At 36.1% G+C, this 26119-nt stretch overlaps 1 protein-coding gene across 1 annotated transcript; it reads right to left on the minus strand.

The window, feature by feature from the left end:
- Nucleotides 1-4010: 4010 nt before the first annotated feature.
- Nucleotides 4011-6573, minus strand: LOC107951095 (homeobox-leucine zipper protein ATHB-13). Its single transcript, XM_016886013.2, has 3 exons — nucleotides 5826-6573; nucleotides 5343-5719; nucleotides 4011-4788 (listed from the first exon to the last, which is right to left on the minus strand). Exons 1-3 carry the CDS (start codon nucleotides 5950-5952, stop codon nucleotides 4429-4431), a joined length of 864 nt encoding a protein of 287 aa, XP_016741502.1. The 5' UTR covers nucleotides 5953-6573; the 3' UTR covers nucleotides 4011-4428.
- Nucleotides 6574-26119: the final 19546 nt, after the last annotated feature.

The raw sequence follows: 26119 nt of genomic DNA on the forward strand, positions 1-26119 counted from the left end.
AATTAGAGTTGGCCAAGATCAATATGTCTAGAAACTAGTTTCATTGGTCAGTTCAGTGTAAATGTGCGCATTGGGATTTATTCTTGTCGACTACCGCAAGTGAGGTAATACCGCAATAATGTTTTAATTGGAAAAGGCTATGGAAATTAAAACTTCCTTTTAGAGTACTTGAATTCTTATGGAGTTTCTGTAGTAATTTTCTATCCATAAGATCAGAACTTAGGAAACATCATATTATGTGTGAAGCCAAATGTTTGATGTGTGGTGTGCAGGAAGAAACGTTAGATCATCTATTAAGACCTTGTCCAGTCGCTACGGCTGTTCGGTTTGGAACCAGTATTGGTATACAAGTAGATCGGATTCAACAGTCCAATGTGGAAGAATGGGTAACTCAGTCGGTTGGATGAGAGAAATAGCTTAGTTAGCTCTGTGGTATGGGTTAATTTTGCGGCAAATAAGGAAGGACGAGAATGAAGTTTGTTTTAAAAATGAGTGTGCAAATCTGTGTATTGTTATTCGAAGGGGGTTATTTTGAAAACTAAATTACTAAGGTTTTTAAAAAATGTATTGCAACCCAACCTTGAACTGTGAATAGCATAGGCCTGTTGATGTTAACTGCCACTAATAGAGTTTTGACAGTATCTAAAGCCTTACAAATGTGGCCAATGTTTATTGGTATAACTATTGTAGCGAGCACAATATCTCGAGGTTTTGGAGCGATATTACCTCTAACAATGAGAAATACACTTAGGACTGATAGTTTAAGTGTTGGGGGTTTTGAACAAGACAGACAACAAAGTAGCAAAAAGTTTAATATAATTTACTTGCTCACAAATATGCAACATGAAATGAAAAATTGATTTTCATTACCATTAACAAAGCAATACTTGATTTTTATAGACAATTATCTTACCAAATACAACTAACACCACTAATCAACCTAGTAAATTATGAAATATTAATTGTATATTAAAATAAGCTAATCAAATAAGTCATTTAACTATCTAAACATATAAATCTATCATTAAGTTTATTAATTTTAATCAAACTAAATTACATCACAACTAAAACAGAAAATATGTTATTACAGTATGAACCATTGTTATAGCATATATACAAGCTGTATGCACTCAACAAAACCATTATAGCAACATGGTTAACCACTTTTCAACATTAAAGCATTCTGGTCTTTTAATATTAAGACATGTTTTGTCTAAACTAGAAGCTCTGACAATAAATAGGGCTACTGTTATTATAGGGATAAAAAATGAAAGAAAGCATTAAGTACTTCAAATTCAGTGCAGCGGAAATCGGATATTTGCCATCTTCTGAATTTAGTACAGATTTCGATGAAGAGCACGTATACTATCAAAGGAGATAGACAGATTAGCGCGCTCTATGGCGATGATTTGTGTTTCAGTTTCTTGACGTTAGCTTTACGTATTTGATTTTGTTGTGGTGTTATGAATTGTACAAAGAAAAAAAACCCATTACAAACATTTAAAAAATGCAGTAAATAATTAATAATCACGGACATGCAGCGATTGGAGGAATCCCCTTCTTTTTAATTCTATTCTTAATTATAGCATCATCATTATTATTATTATTCCTAGTAATTGATAAATCCTTCCTCAAATTAAAAGAATTAAAACCAGTATGCACGTGGCCAGGAAACAAGCTTTACTCAACTAGCATTACCCCTTAAATTCTTAATTATTCTTTATTTGTCACTAAACATATTTTAAAACCACTAATCCATGTTGGCATTTGAAAACGATACTAATCAATTTCCAAGGTTTCCAGACATGTTGCCAAACGAAGATTATCTCAAATCTCTTCACATGATCCCATAAAAAATAAGAACTATATTTCAGATAAACTAATTTAAAAGTAAACTATCAAACAATTTTCTTACACGTCTATTTGGGGTTATTGGCAAATTATAATCCCAGAATCTAAGAGTATTTGTATGATTTTCTGATCCATCTGTCTCCATAATTGTTTATGGAGTCCACCAAATGAAATTACATTGATTAAGTACTAGCTAATCAGCATTATAGGTTTTTCCTTATATGTTAATATATGTAATATAGGAAAGAATCCTATGCAAGCAAGGACCAAAACAAAATTGTTTTTTTTTTTAATCAAATGCCTCCGTTTCCAATATTTCACTTCAAACCCTAGTTGTACTTTTTCTTGTTTCCATGTGTTACACATTGTGGCCAACCCAAGTTATATAAAAAATTATTTGTTTAATACCACTGTACCACCGTGACATACAGATCATCCATCGTATTCGATTGCCACTAACTTATAAAAACGATGTCCATATCACAAACTGAAAGCAGTGAGTACAGTGACAAACTTGATGATCTTATCTTATCCACATATGAATATGATGTTTCAATTCGGGCATAGATAGAAAAATAATAAGCTTAAAACGGTGAAAATAAGTTGTTTACAATTAATGTGCTACTAGGTTTCCATGAATTTCAATTGCTTATGATGATTAACGATAACATATACCTACTCATCACAAAATCTTTACATTATATTTTGGATTGCATTTTAGTTCATCTATTAAAAATGGATAGAATAGTTTTTCCATTCAAATTTCACGGTCAAATGTTTGTTTTGGTGTTTATACATAAGGAATAATAATAAATATAGCCCTCAACCTTTACACATTTATTCAATTTGACCCCTACTCTTTTATTAGAAATAAATTAAAAAATTTTAAAACTAATAAAGCTAAAGGGTAAAAAGAAAGGCCTTAGTAACAAATTTAAAATATATATATAAATTAAGCGCTTTAAAAATTATTTAAAAACCATAAAAATTATAAAAAAAATTTATAAAAATTTTAAAGTTATAAAATTATAAAAATTTCATTAAAAAATAACAATACAAACCAAATAAAAGTGTAGGGGTCATTTTTTAAAAATCTTATTGCCATTGAATTTTATTGGGTTGATATTGTTATTTTTAATAATAAATTTATCATTTTTATGATTTTTTAAAATAATTTTTTTAATTTTGAAAATGTTTAATTGATTTTTTAATTTGTTACTAAGGTCTTTTTGATCCTTTAACCTTATTAATTTCAAAATTTTCTAATTTACTTTCAATAAAAGAGTAGAGGTTAAATTGAATAAATGTGTAAAAATTGAAGATTATATTTATTATCATGTCTTATAATAAACACCAAAATAAATATTTAATGATATAATTTTAACAAAAAGTCTATTTTACTTATTTATCTAATATATAGTGATTAATTAATTTTTTTTTAGGCTAGAATCAACATTGTTGGTTTGGATCAACTGAGAAAAAGAAGTGATGTAATTGAAAATTACTTAACATCTGCCACTGAAAAGAAGGAATTGAAAGGAGGAGTAGTAGAAGAAGAAACGAAGGGAAAGGAAGGGGAGATGGAGATGGAGAAAAAGGAAATCATGAAAGTGGGGTAAAGGAGGAGGACTTTGTTGGATGCTAGAGAGTGGGTGACAGTAAGTGGGTCACATGAGTTCTATTAGTATTTATTATTTATTATTTTGGTTGCTGCAGCAATCAAAGACTCAAAATAAAATAAAATAAAATAAAATAAAATAAAATAAAATGAAAATGTAAGAAAGAGTGTTGGCAGTGTTGTGTAGCGTCAAAAGCCAAAAGGTGGGCTACATTGGCTTTTGGATGCCATTCCCTTGTTTGTCAGCACAAGATTTGCCATTGCCTACGTCCCCTTCACGAGGATGACCATTTTCCAACTCTCCTTGTTTTCTTCTGCTATTCATCTATTTGTCATCTTCTTCCCTTGAAATGTGTGTTAGATACTCTCTTTCTTCATTTTTTTTTTTACAAAGAAAGGGAATAGAATACTTTATAATTAACTTCGGGTAGATTTTGTTCACCATTAGTACTAGATGATGAAATCAGCTAAAAACATATCTTCACAAAAGACATGCATGATTGATTCCAAAGCAATAAACGAGAAAAAGAATAATAAAATATGGAACCAAGAGAGAATCCCCTTTTTTTATTGTTTTCATGGCCCATGCTAGGCTAGCTAGAGCTGCATGCTGCTGCAAACCAACTAGTCATCACCAGCAAAATTACTAAGTTATTATTAACTTGGATATTCTTCTCGCATTAATCTAAACTAGCAAACATTTCTCTCTCTACTAATTAAGCCTAGCAAACCTGATATATATATATCTATATAACCCAAAAGACACTTTTATTCCTCCATAATTATCTTTTCAGCCCCTCCTGATGAAAAGTCTTAAACTGAATATAATTCAACTTTTATACACCACTCTGAAGGCACCAAAACATTCAATATTATGATTATATATGACCAGCAGTTTCCCTCTCTAGATCAAGAACGTTCCAAGTTTGACAGCATGGTCAATGAGTTCACACTATGAATCAATTGAAATGTGGTTGCTCAAGCCATGGCCAAAACCCAGTTTGATCTTCAATGGTGCAGAACATGTTGCTGAGGCTTTCTTCTTTAACCATTTGATCCATCTTTTGACATGGATGATGGTGATCAGGCCTTGACGATGAGGTTTGGAATAGTTGTGCAGCACCACCTGTTGGCCTAATGGATGTTGGGAAGAAGGTTCTGCTTGTTGGATGAGTAGATAAGGGGCTGTCAATTGCTGGTGTTCTTGAGATATCCAACTTCACATCTGAGCTGTTCTCACTTCTGTTACTGCAAGAACCTTCAGTTTCTTTATTAAGGTTGATAGACTCGGTTGGTTCTCTGCTCTTCAGTGTCATTATCTGCATCCATTCAAAGACAAAGAAACTAATAATACTACTAAATAGCCAAATATTCCCCTAGCTGCCTACTGTCGATTTTAATTAAGAGGCTGAATTTATAATTTGATACCAGTTCTATGGTCTTTCAAAATAAAATAATGAGACCATTTCCCAACCAAAGGAATTTATATTTATATATATATTTAAAAATGACAGAAGATATCCCAGGTTTATTGTAACTTGAAAGAAAGATCCCTATTTATTGCCATGAGCTTCATAACAATGATTAATCAACCCATCATAAAGTATAGTAAACATGTGACAAGAAAACAGGTTTTGTTCAGGAAAGTACTGGCAGAAATAAGGTTCTATAAATCATGACACCCTAGAAAGTCAATAAAGCATGATCATAATAGAAGATCATAGTCTTCAAACTCAATTATTCAACTGTATACTCGATTGATGAATAGAAGCTTTAGAGCTTTTCTTAACATAAAGCAAGGACGACATGATAAAGAAAAAATAAAAACAGAAAGGTGAATGAAGACGTTTGTATATTTAGTTAAGATTATTACCTCAGCATGCAGCTTTTGGTTCTGAGCTTGGAGTCCATCATTATCTGCTTTGATCGCTTCGTACTGTCTCTTAAGGAGATCATAGTCTTTTTCGAGCTGCTTGGTTTTCCATCTAGCTCTTCTGTTTTGAAACCAAATAGCAATCTGCCTTGGTTGCAAACCAAGAGCCCTAGCCAGCTGCATTTTTCTCTCAGGTTCAAGCTTATTACCCAACTCAAAGTTCTTCTCAAGAGTCTTTACCTGCTCCATGTTAAGTCTTCTCTTCTTTTCTCCTGCCTGTGAACCATCATCTGATAAATCATCCTCCCCATTTGCTTCTTCGCACACATCTATCCCTGAAAATGACATTGATCTCTTCCCAAGAAATGATGCCACACCTAAAGGAAAAATCAAAATATTCAATCATATATACTTTCCATATATAAACTGCTAAACCCTTATTTTTTTTCTATTCAGTAGAGATAGAAAGATATAAAAAAATACCATGGAAGTCTTGGGGCGGGCAAGAAGGAAGCATTTGATTGATAGAAGTTGAGGGTTGATGATCTTCTTCATGAGGAGATTGGAGCATGAAATTTGCTGGGAAAAAAGCCATCCCATTGCAAGACATGACCCAGCACAGCAGTCAGGGGCTCAGGGCCTTAATAAGCCTCTATTACTACTAACAAAACTCTATGTTCATCATCTGATGACTGTCATGCTGTTGTTCGAGGAAAGAAGGCTATGCAGCAGATCCTCGGCTCGGATTGGACACAAAGTTTAATGTGAGAAAAGCAGAAGATAGATTTGATTATGAAATAATAAGGAAAATTGGAATTTCTTGAATTGGAAGGTGGTGCAGTGATTTGTTAAAAGGGGATAGCTTATATACCTTATCAACTACTTGCAAAAAAAGCTTTCTTTCTTGTATAATATATTTTCTGAGAGAGGGAGAGAGAGTTATGCATGAATGATGAATACAGTTCTGCTTCTCCTTATATCAGGATGGATTTATTTGATTAAAAAATATGTTTTTAATTTTATTTTCTTTTTATAAATAGGACTTTGCTTTTGCTATCGCAGATGGAAAAGATGTCTTTTTAAAAAAAAAAAACAGTAAACAAAATTTCGTAAGAAGTGGTTTAAAAAAAATAGCAACAATTTTTGAAACACGCATTTGCTTGTTTAGGACAAAAGTGAGAAAAGAAAAAGAAGGCATAGTTAGAAAATTAAATGGGAATTGAACCTGGTAATAGTAATGTGATGCCTCCGAAAATATTATCAAAGAGTGATTCCAATACCATCCTAACTCCAATTATTTGAGGTCATTTTCATTGTATTGGTCTTTTTTTCTCTACCACTTAAGAGACAATGGCGTATTCATGTTTTAATAATGTGAACTGGGTGACTTAGAGAGAGGAAAAATAATATAATATACATAAAATAGGCCTAACAAAATTTGATTTTGTTTTTGTTTAAACAAGTTAATTAAGAAGAAAAGCAAAGTGTTCATATGGGTGAAAAAGAGTTTAGGGTTTCTTAGAAAGAGAAAATTGTGATATTTTACGGTGTCATGGGTGTGTGAAGAGAATAAGAGTTGCTTAAGAGAAAAGAGAAATGAGTTGGATCATTCATGGATGATTAGATATGTTTTGGGGTCTAAAGTGAGGGGGATTTACAATGAGAGAAAGAGAGAGAAGGAATCTAGGGAATGGGTCCAAAGAGGGGGGCAGGGCAGGGACTACCACCTAACCACCAACAGGTATCGTGCATTAGGCCTCTTTCCCATCCATTATCCTTTTATCAGTTTCAGTCCTCCGTATTTGAATGCGTATCCATTTCAAACTTCTTTAATTTTTAAGTTTTTTTTTTCCATCATCTTTTGTAAAAAAAAAAATGTAAGATTGAGAAGCCGAAACAAAAACTCCTGTTTTAAGGACCCAAGAAGAGCTGGTCTGTTTTGTCTTTGAGCCCCATCTGTCCATCTCTATCTCAATCAATGCTTTCCTTTCTTGCCTCATGCACTCACTCGTTTCATGTCCTATCCTCGTCTTCCCTTTCTTAACTTCATTAATATCACTCCACCTCACTTAATAATTGATACATGATCTCAAAAAAAAAAAAACCCAGAGTGTGAATTCGGTCTATGAACTTCCTAAACAAAATCAGGATATCTGATTAAACATGGATGCTTGATGCTTCCATTTTCATATGGATCAAGGGTGCCAGTCAGTCTTATTACGCCCCTCATCCAACTTTCACCATTCGATATATGGTTATAACCTAACCAACAACAGTCAAATATGTTGTTGTCGTACCTCTATCCCTTCAAAAATCTCTTTACTGTTGCTATCCATGTCTTGTTTGATATATATGCATATTTTTAACCTTATTGAGCTGTGGACTTCATTTGAAGTGTAACCAAGTTTTTGCTTTCTTTTTTTCTATTTCTTATGTTTTCTGAATTTATAATTTTTTTTCGCTTGGCTTCTATTTATGGCTCCTACCACGATCATGACGATTCATCTCTTCTCTCTCTTACACCATTGTTTGCAAATGAATAAAATGAAGAAAATTCATTGGATGCGTAATTCCGAACTTTTTTTATCTTTTATAAAAATTTCGAACTAATTAAGGGACATAAAGTTGAAAGATTATATTGAATTTGTTAGGATGAAGATGTTTTGCATCTGATGAAATTACATATGATGTTGACTAATGATTTATGAGAATAAAAAAGAGAGAATAACCTTTATGCTATATATATATTACTCAAAAATGGAGAGATGAATTTATGACATGACATAAGTACATTATAAAATGCAGTCACGTTAAAAAGATATAGTCGAAAAAGCCCTTTTCTTGTAACAAACATAGATAGAAAATCAGAAGACACCTTCACAATGAATTTCTTAATTGTTCAAAGGCCAAGAGAACCCACAAATTCTTTTAGCTTTTACCTCTTCTAAATAGTAACACAAAATACAAAATCTATCAAGAGAAATACAGCATTAATGTTGAGTAACTGAAACCCTTGTTCATGATCAATTACAGGAAGATATAATAAAGATATAAAGTAATTGATAACATGCAAAAGAATAGTACAAAATTACCTCCTGCCATGCACAATATTAAAATATCACCATTCTATTTCTATTCAGAAGGTGAAAGTGAATGAATTTACTGATTAACATTTCACCATTCTTTTTATTGTTTTTCGGTTTAAAGTTTAAATTCTTGAATAAATTATTTTGTGAAAGCAAGGAAAGAAAAATGGACAGGTAGGACCCAGGAAAAGAATTTAAGTATACAGAATATGGCCCCCAAATGAGGTAAAAATTTAGCCACATATAAACGCACAACTGCCACACAATTCGTAGAGGATGCAACAGCCTGCCAAAATTCCGTCTCGTCTTCCATCTCTCGATTTCGAAGGTTTAATATTGAGGATTTGATCTTGACGTTTAGGGTTAAAAAGAACTCCCACCGTGTCTCGCTGCTTCTTGACTTTATTATTATTATTATACCAAATTTTACTTTATTAACTGCGTGCTCATCTTTCATAAAATTGATGTAGGCTGGAATTATTGAAGTGTTGTCTGCTATAAAAATTGTTTAGGTTCAAATTATTGAAATGTTGTCTTCTGCAATGCATGTAGGCAGTTATTTGCTCCTCTTAATGATCCGCGAGTTGTACCAAAATTATTGAAAAGTTATTTTTTTTTATAGCAGAAGGTAATGAAGGATATTCGTTCGTTCGTTCGTACATAACTAGAAACATCATTAATCATAATACAATCAATAGAGGGCGGGCAATCTAGCCAAAACATGAAAATATCCTTACACTCTAAGCCCAAACGACTAGGACAATGTGTAACTTCATTACCCGAACGAGCAACATAAGAAAAAAAACCAATGAGTCAAATAAAACATCCAAGTTTTTGACCTCTAACAACAAATGACCCAAAATAAACAAATCAAGACTATCATAATGAAGTTTATTAACCACTGAGACAACACCACTCTCAAGCATGGCATGACGAAAGCCCATCGAATGTGCCAAACACAACCTACCATAATTACACGAGCCTTTGCTCAAATAGGTTGCGTGCACTCAACCACTTTTTGCGCACATCCATTGTGCACAAAACCATTTGAGTCTCAAATCACCACTCAAATGCCCGCGCATCTAGCCATTCGCGTCAACATTCACCTTGAAGACTCTTGGATGGGCAAAGACCATCAAACCTAATGCATCCTTACTGATAGCATGGGAGCATGATTTTAAGTTATGGACAAGAAATGCATCATTCAAACCCCTCGCCCGAGCTAATATGAGATGAGATGTCGTGGTACGTCCTTCAATGATCGCATTGTTACTGACATTCCATAAATTTCAAAGTAGCACCAAAAGGTTTGTAAAGGCAACTTTGTTAAGCAATCACATAGCCTTTTCCAATCAATCTATACAACTAACTATACATGCATTCAATAGAGCATTATGTAAGCCGACTAAAACAAGGGTGTCACGTGATACCTAGTAGTCCCTTAAGGCGTGAAGGATGGTCTTAGTTGGGAACCCACATTTTTTATAGCTATGTCACACCTTGTTTTGGCGAAGTGGATTAGTTCGGGAGACTACACCAGCTAAGACGCCTAAGTTGAGAGACTTAGACCGAGTAAAGATGGTAACTTCGTGGTGGAGTGCTAAGAAGAACTTCGTCGATGCTGCAGAGTACCAGTCCGAGTGATAGTGAGAGTGTAGTTAGGGCGAGAACCTTATTAGATGAACTTTCCACTAATAAGATTGTCACCCATGTTTTGGTGTCGTTACTTAAGTAAGTACGATGGCTTGTAAGATACGTTTAAGTCACCTTACATCTTAGTGGAGGAAACGTGTCAATAATTAGGACATTTGTAGAGCATCGTAGGATGTGATTAATTAGTGGAATCGTGCAAGAATGAGTAATGATTAGAGATAATCTTGATGGGATTTGGATGTGGGATATCTATAAATAGGATAACCTGATAGTGGAAAGAAGATTTTTTTATTCATCTTTTCCACTAGACTTTGTTATCATTGAAGAAACCAGGAGAGTTATTCCTTGCTAACAAAAGTGTTAATTGTAAAAGCTTCAGACAATTTTCATGCTAACTATCTACTAGTAAATTCTTAAACCTTCCTTTAAGCTTTACCAGATAGATAGAAATTGACTTAAGAAAGGATTGGTAGGATTTCTTTTAATACTAGATAGAAAGGAAACTTCTGTCCATAAATCGTCTGCATATTTGTAGAATCTTGTTGTATCATAAGTTTTTGGTCATTTTTTATGATTAAAGAAGTTGTTTTATTGTTTTTGCTAAAGAAACAAGAGAAGGACCCAGTAACAAAGGGAAAGAACCAGTAGAGTAGACAAAATCTAAGTAAAATATTCTGGTAGTTTGTAACACCCTTAACCCATATCCGTCACCAGAATAGGGTTACGAGGCATTACCGATCAACCACAACATAAATCATACATTTTTGCAATCACCATTAAAAACCCATTCATCTCAATCACTTTGTCCCTTATAAGGTTCTACGAGACCTTAAAACATGCTTAGAAATAGTTCGGGAGTAAACCGATAACATTCACAAACTTTGAGAAACTTATAAAACTTTCAAACTTTTAAGGGTTATACGCCTGTGTGAACAGGCAGTGTGCCTCACACGGCTACCAGACACACCTGTGTCACAGGTCGTGTGAAAATAGGGTATACATACTAACTCGTACCATACGGCTGAGGACACACCCTGCAACACCCCTTACCCGAGTCCAAGGCTGGGACTAGGCATGAGGCATTACCATATTTAATCACATGCATACAATTGTTTCTGAGTCATCAAGGCTTGATCAAGTTTAAAGCTTTTTTGAACTTTGTTTAAACTCTTTAATGTGGGCCTACGAAGCCTCAAACTTTCATTGGAAACCATTTGGAACCAACTCGGGTCCTTAAACCGACTAAATAAAAATAAATCTTGAAACAGGGCACACGCCCGTGTGGAAGGGCAACACACCCGTGTGGTCGGGCAACACACCCGTGTGGTCATTATAACATGGCCGTGCTGATGGCCCGTGTGACACATACGGCCTAAGCATCCAGGGACACGCCCGTTTCTCATGCCCGTACAAATTAAATTCTAAATTTGAACCTACAGGGGTTTTCACACGGCCTAACATACGTCCGTGTCCATTGCTGTGTCCCTCACACGGCCATGACACGCCCGTGTCTTAGCCCGTGTCTAAAAACCTTGACATTTTATTTTTGATGTCAGCATCCAATTTAGGACACACGGCCAAAGAATACGCTCGTTGCCGGAGGCTGTGTCCTCCACACGGTTATGACACACGGCCGTGTCTCTGCCCATGTGTCTACTACCATGATACTGACTTGCAAATTTTACGTATAGGGACACACGGCCAGATAACATGCCCATGGGGTTGACTGTGTGTCACACACGGCCTAGACACATGCCCATGTGTCTACTTTTGTGGACAATATAAGGCTATCTACCAAGCCTTCTTACCACGCTGAAACATATTCTAACATCAACCAACATATCAAAGGCTAACTTAATATGATTTCTCTACCAAATGACCATAGTTAAGACCTATATACATTTCATATATTCAACTACACCAACAATTTCAAATTCATAAAAGATTTATCTTGCATTCATATAATAACTTTCAATATTAGCCATTTACCATGGCCTTATACAAAATGAATCAAAAGTTGAAGTGAGCCAACACATTTGGCCAATTGACAATGACACAAAACTCAAAAGTCAGAGTTCTATACATGCCATAATCAAAATAAAAGATCTAACTATATCAAGTGCTTCGGATGATAGTGTGATCAATGCCTCCGACGTCCGATGATCCTTGAGCTAATTAGGCATCACTATAGGAAAATGGAAAGAAGAGGGAGTAATCATAAAGCTTAGTAAGTTGCATGAAAATAAATATAACAACAACGTTACCATTCATCATCATGTTCTTAATACAAAAGTATGCATAAGCACAACTTACTCGTCACTATCCAATACAATTCACATAGCATATACTAAGCTCACATCTCATACATTTCAAATAGGTACCTGTACCACTCATAACATGGTTATACTTTTCTCGCTTAACTTAAATTGCAACTCTCACCATTGAACCATTTGAAATGCTATCGGATATTCACTAAGCCTCAAACATAGAATATAATACCGATGCCATGTCCCAGACATGGTCTTACACTGGCTCATCCATCAAGTCGATGCCATGTCTTAGACATGGTCTTACACTGACACATCTTGTAGTCGATGCATATCCCAAACATTTCTTACACTAGCTTGCATCTCGAGGCTGATGCATGTCCCAGACATGTCTTACACTAGCTCTCGTCTCAATGCCAATGGCATGTCCCAAACATGGTTTTACACTAGCTCTCACAATGTGGCCAATGCATGTCCCAGACATGTCTTACACTAGCACACAAATAACCCAAGTGTCATGGCATGAATATCCAATTTATTTCGCAAGGTTCGAACGGAAGTTCTACTATCTCAATATTCATCATACATAATCATTTCCACAATAAGCAATTTATCCTATATCAATTCAAATCCATATAATAACAATGTAGTTGTATTATTTACATACAACTTACCTCGGATTACAAAATGTGGATGACTAGCTCAGTTTAGTCCACTTGCTTCACTTTTCCCCGGTCTAGAAATTCATCCATCTCATTAGCATATTACTCTAGACAGTCAAAAATTCATAATTGGGCAAAATAACTGTTTTGCCCCTAGATTTTCACAAAATGACCATTTTACCCCTAGGTCCAAAAATTGATTTTTATCACATTTTCTCACTAACCAAGCCTAGCTGAATACTTTTCATACTAGGAGCAGCCTACAATTCTTATTATTTCACACATATATCACCTATTTTACAACTTATGCAAAATGGTCCTTAGTTAGGGTTTCTATGAAAATTACTTTACAAAAGTTGTTTATTTCACAACCATGATTCATTTTCTTCCATAAAATTTCAGAAAACATCATGAAAACTCTCATGGTAAAACCTTAGACTTTCAACCATTTTGCAAAATAGTTCTCTTATTAGAAAGCTCATGCTACAAGGGGTCCAAAAATACAAAAATCATCAAGAATAACCTTCTAAATGACTTACTTGCAAGAGATACAAATGGCTGATATTTTGAGCTCTCTAAACCCCCTTTTTGATGCTAAAAATCGGTGAAGAATAAGAAGATGATAAAGTGATATCATCTTTTCTTTATTTTATTTCTATTTTGTCAAATAAGCCATCAACACCTACCTAACCTTTGACTATTTGAATTCCTTGTCCCTTGGCTGGCCATCACTTATATAATGGCCTAATTTCACTTTAAAGACCCCCAATTTATGATACATGGAAATTTAACACCCTTAACTATCAAATTAAAACTTTTGTACTTAATTTAGTCATTTTTCACAATTAAACTCACAAACGCTAAAATTACTTCACCAAATTTTTATGCACTAATATAAACATGCTATAACTCTAAAATAATAATAAAATTATTTCTCCAAATTTTGATTGGTGGTCTCGAAACCATTGTTTCGAGTAAGCCCAAAATTGAGCTGTTATAATTCTTCCCCCTTAGGGATTTTCGTCCCAAAAAATCTTACCGGTGAATAAGTTCGAGTATTGATCTCTCATAGCCTCTTCGGGTTCCCACATGGCTTCCTTGACTCCGTGTTTTTGCCACAACACCTTTACGAGTGCTACACTTTTATTCCTTAACTTCTTGACCTCTCAATCCAAAATCTTAATCGGTTCTTCACCATAGGTCATATCCGGGCTTATTTCAATTTCTTCCGGTGAGATCACGTGTGAGGGGTCAGATCGGTAGTGGCGCAACATCAATACATGGAATACATCATGAATTTTCTCTAGCTTACGAGGAAAGACTAATCTATATGCTACCTGCCCAATTTTCTCGGTCACCCATAAGGTCCAATAAACCCCAGACTTAGCTTGCCTTTTCTACCGAATCTAAGGACTTTCTTCCAGGGGGATACTTTCAAAAACACTTTATCCCTGACTTGAAACTCGATCTCTTTCCATCTCAAATCCGATGCGGCCTTTATACAATCGCGAATCACTTTAATCTTTTCTTCAGTCTCTCTGACTAAGTCGACCCCGTGAATTTGATTCTCTCTCAACTCAGTCCAATATAAAGTCGTTAGGCATTTACGCCCACACAATGCCTCATAAGGCGTCATTTCCAAACTTGACTGATAACTGTTGTTGTAGGCGAATTCGACCAGTGCTAGATACCTTTCTCAACTGCCTTGAAATTCGAGAACACAACATCATAACATGTCTTCTAATATCTGAATTACTCTTTTTGACTGATCGTCGATTTGCGGATGAAAAATCGTGCTAAAATTCAGTTTCGTTCCCAATGCCTGTTGCAACTTCCTCCAAAACCGCGAGGTAAACCTCGGATCTCTATTCGAAATAATCGACAAGGGCACTTCATAAAGTCTCACTATCTCAGAAACATAAAGATCGACCAATTTCTCAAGAGAATAGTCGGTACGCACTGGTATAAAATGTGCCGACTTAGTAAGTCTATCAACAATGACCCAAAGTGAATCCTTTTTCCTTGGTGTCAAAGGCAACCTTAACACAAAATCCATGGTTACTCGGTCCCATTTCCACTCAGGAACCATCATAGGTTGAAGTAAACCTGATGGTACTTGGTGTTTGACTTTCACTTGTTGACAAACTGGACACTTGGAAACAAACTCAGAAATGTCTCTTTTCATCCGCGACCACTAGTACATTCTCTTCAAGTCGTTATATATTTTCACGCAACCGGAATGGATAGACAAGCAATCGTTATGCGCCTCTCATAAAATCTTCTAAATAAGCTCATTATCCTTGGGTACACAAATTCTATTTTGGAATATCAAGCATCCGTCGGTATTAATTAAAAAATTCGATTCAACACCCGACTCACACTGAGCTCTCCTGGCTTGTAATTCACTATCGTTATTCTGAGCCTCACAAATATCTTGTAGGAATATCGGCCTAGCTCTCAACTCTGCCAGAACCAAACCATCTTTACTCACGGTCAACTGAGCATTCATAGCCTTCAAGGTGAACAATGATTTTCTACTCAGAGCATCGGCGACTACATTCTCCTTTCCCGGGTGGTAATCTATTATTAACTCATAGTATTTTATTAGCTCTAACCATCGACGTTTCCATAAGTTAACTCCTTTTAAGTAATTAAATACTTGAGACTTTTTTGGTCGGTAAATACTTGACATCTCTCGCCATAAAAATGGTGTCTCCAAATCTTTAATGAGAACACGATTGCAGCCAACTTTAAATCATGCGTCGGGTAATTCTTCTCGTGTGGTTTTAGCTGTCTTGAGGCATAGGCTATTACCTTGCCTTCTTGCATGAGCACGCATCCTAACCCATTCAAGGATGCATTGCTATACACCACAAACTCTTTTCCCGGTTCCGGTTGCACTTCTCTATCCATTCAAACTTGATATCCTTTTGTAACAACCTTGTCATCGGAGTAGCTATTATTGAGAACCCATTTACAAATCTTCTGTAGTATCTAGCCAAACCCAAAAAGCTTTGAATCTCCGACACATTCTTCAGTGGTTTTCACTTAACAATAGCCGAGATCTTACTCGGGTCAACTCTAATTCTATCTCCCAACATGATGTGTCCTAGGAATCCGACCTCCTTAAGCCAATATTCACTCTTACTGAACTTGGCATATAACTTCCTATCTCTCAAGGTTTGTAAAACTATTCTCAAATGCTCTGTGTGCTCACTCTCATTCCGAGAGTAAATCAGTATGTCTTCAATAAAGACTATTACGAACTTATCCAAATACGGCCAAAAAATATGGTTCATCAAATCTGTAAACACCGCAGGGGCGTTTGTTAATTCAAAGAGCATGACAAGAAACTCATAGTGCCCATACCTTGTCCTAAACACGGTTTTCAGTACATCTTGCTCCTTAACCCTCAGCTAGTAGTAGCCAGACCTTAGGTCGACCTTAGAAAACATGGTGGCTCCCTTCAACTGATCGAACAAATCGTCGATCCTTGGCAAGGGATACTTGTTTTTCACTATCTCCTTGTTAAGTTGTCTATAGTCTATACATAACCTCATCGACCTATCTTTCTTTTTCACAAAAAGTACTAGGGCACCCCATTAGGAAAAACTCGATCTCGCAAAACCTTTGTCAGTTAACTCTTGTAGTTGAACTTTCAGCTACTTCAACTCCATAGGAGCTATCCTATATGGAGAAATTGAAATGGGTGCCGTACCAGGGACTAATTCAATACCAAACTCAACTTCTCTTGTTGGAGGCAATCCGGGCAACTCTTCCGGAAATACATCCAGGTACTCTCATACCACATGCACTGTCTCAATTTTCATTTCAGACTCCTTGGTGTTCAACAAAAATGCTAGGTAGGACTCATACCCTTTTCTCAAATATTTCTCGGCAGTCAAAGACAAGATCAGTACTGGTGGGTTTCTGGTTCACCTGATTCAACCCGAATAATATCCCCGTTCTCATATTTCATTTCAATGAACTTGCTACCACAATTCACTATCACATCATGAGCAGTCAACCAATCCATGCCAAGAATCTGATCAAATTCATCAAACGATAGTAGCATGAGGTTAGCCAAAAAACAACAACCTCTAATCATCAAAGGACAACCTTTACATACTTTATCAACAATCACGTGCTTACCTAACAGGTTTAACACTTTTATCACAAATTTGGTAGACTCAACAGACATATTCATACTGGATACTAATTTCATTCATACGTAGGAATGAGTAGACCTCGGATCAATTAAAGCAATAACAAAAATATCGTGCAGGGAAAAAGTACCCGTAATCACATCTGGTGAAGATGCCTCTTTGCGAGCGCTAATGGCATAAGTCCTTGTTGGCGCACGACCCTCAGACCTCACAGATGAATCTCTAAGGGCACCTCTATTGCTAGCCCCACTGCTCGGGTTCTTCTGTGGTCTACCCCTCGTAGGAGCACTACTCGCCTTCACATCTTGCTTTTTCTCTTTCTCATCTAACTTAGGGCAATCCCGGATGAAGTGGTCCAAAGATCCACATTTGAAGCAACCTCTTCCATTCCCTCGGCACTCGCCGAAATGACGCGTACCACACTGTGAACACTCTGGCCTATTCGGCTGAGCACTACTAACACTTGCAATGGAAGTGGTTTGGGCTTCAGATGCTGCGTACTGCGTTTTTTTTACTCGAGAATCCCTCTGTAGTATTCGACCAAGTAGTGAATTCTCTCGATCTCTTAGATGAGGACTGATGTGACTTCCCCACCTATCTCTTCTTCGAATCACACGACTCAATAGCTGCCTTTCTTTTCTCTTTAACCAACTCTTCTGGTCTGCAAGCTCTCTCAACTAGTACTACAAATTCCCTTAGTTCTAGGATGCCGACAAATACTCAGATATCTTTACTCAGGCCATCCTCGAACCTCTTACACAGTATGGCCTCGGTGGATACGTACTCTCGGGCGTATTTGCTGTGTTTTACAAACTCGGGTTCATATTCTGTCACTTCATACAACCTTGCTTCAGCTCTAAAAATTCCTTCCTCTTCTAGTCTATAAATCACTGGCTAATGTACTTCTTCCGGAACTCTTTCTGAACGAACTCCCAAGTTATCCTCATCTCATCAGTTTAGTACATACTAAATTATCCTTTTCGTATTAGGGATTAACATAGCACGTTTTACATTTTACCCTTAGGCCATATTAAAACCATATACCATTATATGCTATGTCCACTATTAAATTATTAGGTCTCATTTCAATCATCCATCCATAATAAACCTCATCATCATATCTCATGAAGCATTTAAACATAAACATGCAACATTAGTAGGTCAACAACCTACATCAATATGAGCCATATCTCATGGCTATATACAAAAGAATAAGTACACCATTTAAACCTTTACATTGGTTAGCGAAATGACACATATAACAAAATAACCAAAAACAAAACCCTATACATGCCACTAAACAAAATAAAAGTATCTATATACCAAAGTGGGACAAGTCGATAGTGTGTTGATTCTCCAACCGTCTTCCAATCTTCACGAGTCCACGAGCTCTATAAGACAGAGAAAAGAGAAGGGGGTAAGCATTTATATGCTTAGTAAGTCTAGAAATTGGAAAGTAAATTTGCCGGTTAATTAGCATACAACCATACTTAGGCAATAATTCCATCAAGCAGGAAATAGTTTCCCTATCACATGCACTTAATCATCAAATTAGTCTCAGAACAATACATCATGTCATTAGTCTTAGATGAGCTCATCAACTCAATATTTCCATCTCTATTTCTCATGTTAATCCTGTTGAATTTATCAAAAATCTCGTTGGATAGCCCAAATTACCGTCAAGTCACACAAGTGTTCATTTTAACTACGCACTCCCGCGAGCCGTACAACTTACGGCGAGATTACCAGTCCAGGTTAAATCCTCCGTAGTAATAACCCATAGAGCAATGTCAGGATTACTAGTCCAGGCTAAATCCCTTTTAATGACAATTGCTCTTATAAACTCGGATCTAAATTGCCAGTCCAGGCTAAATTCAGTCCTTAATCGGATTACCCGTCCAGGCTAAATCCTTAATACACCCATATTCTTCGGAAGGCTCGATCACTCAAGGAGCACCTGTCTGAGCTAGATACTTTCTATTTTGAGATCATCGGATTACCCGTCTGGGCTAAATCCTTTTTTGCAACACATGCAAGATCTCATGTCATGTAAGCCATAATTTATCCATCGGATTTCCCTTTCTATTTCACCCGAGACATTTATCATCTTTTCATTTACACTAGCACATTTCATGGATTATCATGAAATGAATATCTAAATTTTCATACATTCAAGAACATGCATTATTTAAGTCATTAAAAGTTTACTTTAGCTTATACAAACTTACCTGGTAGTCGTTCCGGATTCGTGTCTCGGTTATTCCGAAACCTTTTGTTTTCCACGGTCGACTTACAGAATTGGTTCCTCGAGGTCTATATCAGTAAAAATAAATTATTAATACCTCCCATTGTTCATTTTCGGCTTAAGACTCACCCCTGGGAAAAATGACCAATTTGACCCTAACCTTTCACACTTTTACAATTTAGTCCTAAGGCTCGTATAATGAAATGAATGAAATTTCTAAGTTACCCAAGCTAGACGAATAATTTTCTTGCTATAGCAGCCCACATTTTCTTTCATTTCACATTTTTCTACCCATTTTCACAACTTTACAAAATGGTCCCTTAAACCATTTCCATGAAAAACTACTTAGTAAAAGTTGTTTACTATCCTTTAAACTCTCATATCCCTCCATAAATCATCAAAACACAAACATCTCAAGCATGGGTAAATTTTTTAACATGAACTCTAGCTTGAAATATGGGTAGAAATAGAGAGAGCATGTTACGAGGATCTCAAAAATACGAAGAACGTTAAAAACGGGGCTAGGGAGCACTTACTATTGAGCTTGAAAATCTTGAAAACCCTAGCTATGGAGACCCTTTAATTTTTGGCAGCATGGAGAAGAAATGACTGAATTTTGCTTCCTTTTTCCCATTTTATTAATTTTATTACCCAAAGGCCAAAATGCCATTCCTTACTAAACTTTCAAATTTTTCCATGTATGCCCATTTTAGTTCAAAAACTTAGAAATTGGGAAAATTTCTCTTTAAGTACCTCTAATTAACATTCCAAAGCAATTTCATACAAATTGCTTCTAGAACCCAAGTTTTGCAGTTTATTCAATTTGGTCCCTAATTTCCAATTGGACACCTTATACTTAGAATTTCTTCATGAAACTTTAACAATGCTTATTTTCATATCCTAGACCTCATAATGATCATGAAATAATTATTTTAACATCAGATTTGTGGTCCTAAAACCACTATTCCGACTAGGACCTATTTCGAGATTTTACATTTCTCCCCACTTAAGGACTTTTGTCCTCGAAAGTTTTATTAGTGAACAAGTTCAGAGATTGACTTCTCATGGTTTCTTCAGGTTCTTACATAGCCTCTTCTACTCTGTGCCGATGCCATAAAACTTTCACCAAGGCTATATTTTTGTTCCTCAACTGTTTGACTTCCCGAGCCAAAATCTTAACCATTTCTTCACCATAAGTCATATCCGGTCTGATCTCAATTTCCGTAGGTGAAATCACATGAGAGGGGTTTGACCTATATCTAAGCAACATGGACACATGGAATACATCATGAATTTTTTCAAATTCAAATGTTAACGCTAAACGGTAGGCTAGTGGTCCAACTCTTTCGGTGATCTCATATGGTCCGATAAATCGTGGACTCAATTTGCCTTTCTGACCAAATCTCAATACCTTTTTCCATGGAGACACTTTCATGAACACTTTATCTCCAACTTGAAATTTGAGCTCTTTTCTTTTCAAATTAGCATATGACTTCTGTCTATCGGACGCCGCTTTCAAACAGTCGCATATCACTTTAACCTTTTCTTCAGTTTCCCTGACTAAATCAACTCTGTGAATCTGGCTTTCCTTGAGCTTTGCCTAATACATTGGAGTCTGGCACTTCCAGCCATACAATGCCTCGTAAGGTGCCATCTTTAAACTCGTCTAGAAACTGTTGTTATAGGCGAATTCCACTAATGGTTAATATTTTTCCCAACTGGCTTGAAATTTAAGGACACAACACCTTAACATGTCCTCGAGAGTCTGAATTGTACGCTCAGACTGACCATCAGTCTATGGGTGGAATGCCATACTAAAAATTAACTTTGTACCCAAGGCTTCTTGCAACTTCTTCCAAAATCTCGAAGTGAATCTTGGATCCCTATCTGAAATGATGGACAATCTGTCAAGAGAGAAATCTGTCCGTATAGGAATAAAATGAGTCGACTTCGTTAGTCTATCAACTATAACCCAAATGGCATTTTTCTTCTTTGGTGTTAACGGTAATCCTGTCACAAAATCCATAGTAATCCTGTCCCATTTCCATTCGGGAACCATCACAAGCTGTAACAAACCTGAAGGTACTTGATGTTCAGCCTTGATTTGCTGACATATCAAACATTTTGATACAATTTCAGAGATTTCTCTTTTCATGCCATTCCACTAGTACATTTTCTTCAATTCATTGCACATCTTGGTACTTCCCGGATGAATAGACAAACGGCTATCATACACCTTTTGAAAAATTTTCCGAATAAGCTCGTCGTCTCTCGGTACACAGATTCTATATCTGGACACCAAGCAACCATCGAGACCAATCCAAAAATCTGATTCGGTGCCTGACTCAAATTGAGTTCTCTTGGCTTGCAAATCACTATCATTGACCTGGGTTGCACAAATTTCTTGTAGAAACGTTGGTCTGGCTCTTAACTTCACCAAAACCGAACCATCATCTAACAAGGCCAACTGTGTGTTCAAGGCTCTCAAAGAAGGATTGTCTAATTAGTGTATCTTCAACCACATTTGCTTTTCCCGGGTGGTAGTCAATAATCAGTTGATAATCTTTAATCAACTCTAACCAAACTCACTCTTGCTAAATTTAGCATACAACTATTTGTCCCGTAAGATCTGTAAAACCGTTCTCTGATGTTCCGCATGCTCAATCTCATCCTTGGAATAAATCAGGATAACATCAATAAACACAACAACAAACTTGTCTAAGTATGGCCGGAATATCTTATTCATCAAGTCCATAAATACAGCTGGTGCATTTGTCAACCCAAAAGGCATCACAAGAAATTCATAATGGCCATACCTCGTTCTGAAAGCAGTCTTAGGTATATCTGACTCTTTTACTCACAACTGGTAGTAGCCGGATCTCAGATCTATCTTAGAAAACACAGTGGCTCCCCTCAATTGATGAAACAAGTCATCAATCCTAGGCAACGGGTTCTTGTTCGTAATGGTTACCTTGTTATGTTGTCGGTAGTCTATACATAGCCTCATCAAACCATCTTTCTTCTTTACAAATAATATTAGAGCACCCCAAGGTGAGAAGCTCAGTCTTGCAAAACCTTTATCCGTTAGTTCTTGCAATTGTGCTTTTAACTCTTTTAGTTCGGTTGGCGCCATCCTATACGGAGCAATAGAGATAGGAGCTGTCTCTGGTGCCAGCTCAATACCAAATTCTACTTCTCTAACGGCGATAGTTCGGGTAGCTCTTCCAGAAACACATCCGGATACTCGCATACTATCGGTACCGATTCCAATTTCAACTCAGATTCTTTAGTATTCAACATAAAAGCAAGGTAGGCTTCATATCCTTTTCTCATATACCTTTGAGCCATCATCGAGGTAATCACAACCGGCAGAGTATCCAACTCACTTGAATCAATCTGGAGAATCTCACCATCTGAGCATTTCAATTCGATATACTTGCTACCACAATTTACAATTACATCATGCACAACTAACCAATCCATGCCCAGTATTACATCAAACTCATAGGTTAGCCAGAAAACAATAACATTGAATCGTCAAAGGACAATTCTTACAAACTTTATCAATTGGCACTGACTTGCTTAAAGGGTTTGACACCTTAATCACAAACTCCGTAGGCTCTACAAACATAACCATGCTAGACACTAATTTCATGCAAATGTATGAATGGGTTGATCTTGGATTAATTAAGGTAATGACACGACTATTATAGATAGAAAATGTACCCGTGATAACATCGGGAGCAGAGGCTTCCTCTCGAGTGTGTATTGCATAAGTTCTTGCCGGGCTCGAGCTTCTGATTTTGTAATAGCATCTTTAGCAACAGTTGAACTGCCACTTGCACTTTCGGGATGTCTCGAAGGTCTACCTCGATAAATAGGAGCATTCAGCTGCAAAGCTAATTGAACATCTTTATTAGCTCGCTCCGGGCAGTCTCTGAGAAAACGGTCAAGAGACCCACATCTGAAAACGCAGCACTCTTCATTCGGCACTCTCTAAAGTGAAATTTGTTGTAACTTTTACACTTAGGCTTTTGATCATCTACGCTTCCCACACTAGTTATCATAGGGGAAGAAGACTTCGGGCTATGTCACTTGGAGCTTCTTGCTCTACCCGAATATCCTACTGATGAAGTGGAGCGTTCTTGATGACTTCTCGATTTCTTTGTGGGGAAGGAGTGTGCTCTGCCGCTAGATGTAATATCCTGATTTTGGGCCTAGTCGGACTAGCAGTTTTGTGACCACAAAATTCGAGATAGAAATAATTATTTTATGATTCTTTTTAGGTCTATGATATGATTGCATGATTGTGTGAAAATTTCGTGAAGAAATTTTATGCATAAAGTGCTTAAATTGAAATTAGGGACTAAATCGAATAATTTGTAAAACTTGCATTCTAGAAGTTTCTAGTATGAAATTGTTTTGAAATATTAATTAGGAGGTATTAAATAGAAGTTTTACCAATTTCTAAGTCTATGGACAAAAATTGGACATGGATGAAATTTTTGGAAAGTTTAGTAGTAAGGGCATTTTGGTTATTTAGGGGTAAAATGAATTAAAATACAAAATTAAAAGCCAATTTTGCTCATCTTCAACCCCATGATCAAATATAGCAAGGAGAAACCATGGATAGGGTTTTTCAAGCTTCCAAGCTCGATTGTAAGTCCGTTCTAGCCTCGTTTTTAATGATTTTTACGTTTTTGGAGTCCCGGTAGCTCGATTAAGCTTATGCTAGCAATAATTCAACCTAGGGTTCATATTTGGAAAAGTACCCATAGGTGAAATTTGTGTATTTTGGTGTTTTATGATAGAATATGAGGTTTTAAATTATGTTAGACAACTTGTACTACTCGGTTTTAAGTGAAAACGAGCAAAAGGGCTTAATCGGTAAAAATACCTAATAGTCATAAGTACATGTTAGAGTGTGAATTTGATGTTACCATAGAAGGGAAAAATGATCAGCATGTCATAAAACATAAGAAAATAGGCTGAAATTTAATTTACGAGCTTTGGGGTAAAAGTGTAAATATGCAAAAGTTTAGGGGCAAAACTATAATTTTGCCAAAATATGATTTTGGGTCAATTTGTATAATGTGAGTCCTAATTAGACTATATTTTAAATGATAGAGCAAGTAAAACTAAAATTCGGGCTAAAATGGGGAAAATACCAAGTTGTGGACGAAATGGTAAAAGTAGCCATTTTCGCATACGAGGTAAGTTCATATGTAAATGTTGGTAACATAGTTATTATTTTAAATGTTTTAATGTTATTTAAATGATATGATAATTATTATGAAATATTATACTGTGATAATTGTTTGTTAATATGTCAAATTATGTGATATACTTGGAAAATGTGAAATACTACCGAGTATCGGTAACGGCATTCCGTAGAAGATGGTTGAGACACATGATTCGGAAAAAGGTCCCGTTGAACCTTAGGAATGGATTAGGATACAAGTGACATATCACTAGGATATTTGGGCATCCGAACTCGCTGAGTTGAGTCCGAGTTCACTTATGGATGCGAATGTCTGAACTCGTTGAGTTGAGTCTGACTTCGAGAGATGTAACTAGGCATCCGAGCTCGTTGAGTTGAGTCCGGGTTCACTTATGGATGCGAACGCCCGAGCTTGTTGAGTTGAGTCTGAGTTCACTTATGGGCAGGTTACATGGTAGCTTGGCTACATATGTAGCAATTATGTGCAAACTTTCCATGTATCTGAATTATATTCCGATGTGTTCAATGGGTAAAATTCTACTCAAATGGAGGAATACTCGAGATGAAAGGGACGTATTGGTAAGTGTTGTGAAATGAATACTTTGAACAGGTATGTACTTAACCCTCGGGTTGAAAACTCGATATAACAACAATATGGTAAGATGATAAATGAAAATGTGATATGAATGTCTCGGTGATGATTATGCAAATGATGTTTTATGTTTGCGTATATAGTTGTGTTACTTGCTATTTGCATGTGAGCTTACTAAGCATTTATGCTTACTCCCTCCTTTTCATTCCTTGTAGTGTTGACAAGCCAGCTTGGAAATCGGGAACGGTCGGAGGCACACTCACACTATCCGTATACCATCTTGGCATAATGGCTTGTATATTTTGAGTATGGCATGTATAACATTATAATCATTTTGTATATATGGTCTTATGATATGGTTATTGAGTGGTATGGAAATTCTTGGTAATGATTAGCCATTAGAATGGCTAATCATGATCATATTTGGTGTTATGTATGCTAAATTGCTAGCTAATCCATGGAAACCATGAAATAGGTAAAATTTACCATAAAATAGATTCAGACAGCAACAGTGATGTGAGTTTGAAAAATCATTAAAAATAGTAGAGATACAATTAGATGATGAATAAAATATGGAATTGAATAATTATGAGTCTATTTTCATATGGATGGAACAAAACAGGTATATGAGTTATATTTTATGAGATGTTTAAATTTTTGTGAAACAGGTCCAGAGCAACTTCTGGATCCCCTGTTCTGACTTTGGAAATTCACCATAAATTGTTCAAAGATAATTATAATTCATGATTTATATTTACAGATTCCTTATTGAGTCTAGTTTTATTAGAAATAAACGGCATAGTCATTGAAACTCTGTACAAGGAGATATCTGATTCCTAATACATAGAATTCAGAGCAGTCGAACCCTGAAATAGGGGAGACTTT

The sequence above is a fragment of the Gossypium hirsutum genome, chromosome A03 (assembly GCF_007990345.1).
Source record: "Gossypium hirsutum isolate 1008001.06 chromosome A03, Gossypium_hirsutum_v2.1, whole genome shotgun sequence".
Classification (NCBI taxonomy): domain Eukaryota; kingdom Viridiplantae; phylum Streptophyta; class Magnoliopsida; order Malvales; family Malvaceae; genus Gossypium; species Gossypium hirsutum.

Coding starts and splice junctions, on each gene's coding strand:
- LOC107951095 (XM_016886013.2), bottom strand. CDS start 5,952: ATGTCTTGCAATGGGATGGCTTTTTTCCCAGCAAATTTCATGCTCCAA. Junction 5,720..5,825: donor CCCGCCCCAAGACTTCCATG/GTATTTTTTTAT, acceptor TTTTTCCTTTAG/GTGTGGCATCATTTCTTGGG. Junction 4,789..5,342: donor ACCAAAAGCTGCATGCTGAG/GTAATAATCTTA, acceptor GAATGGATGCAG/ATAATGACACTGAAGAGCAG.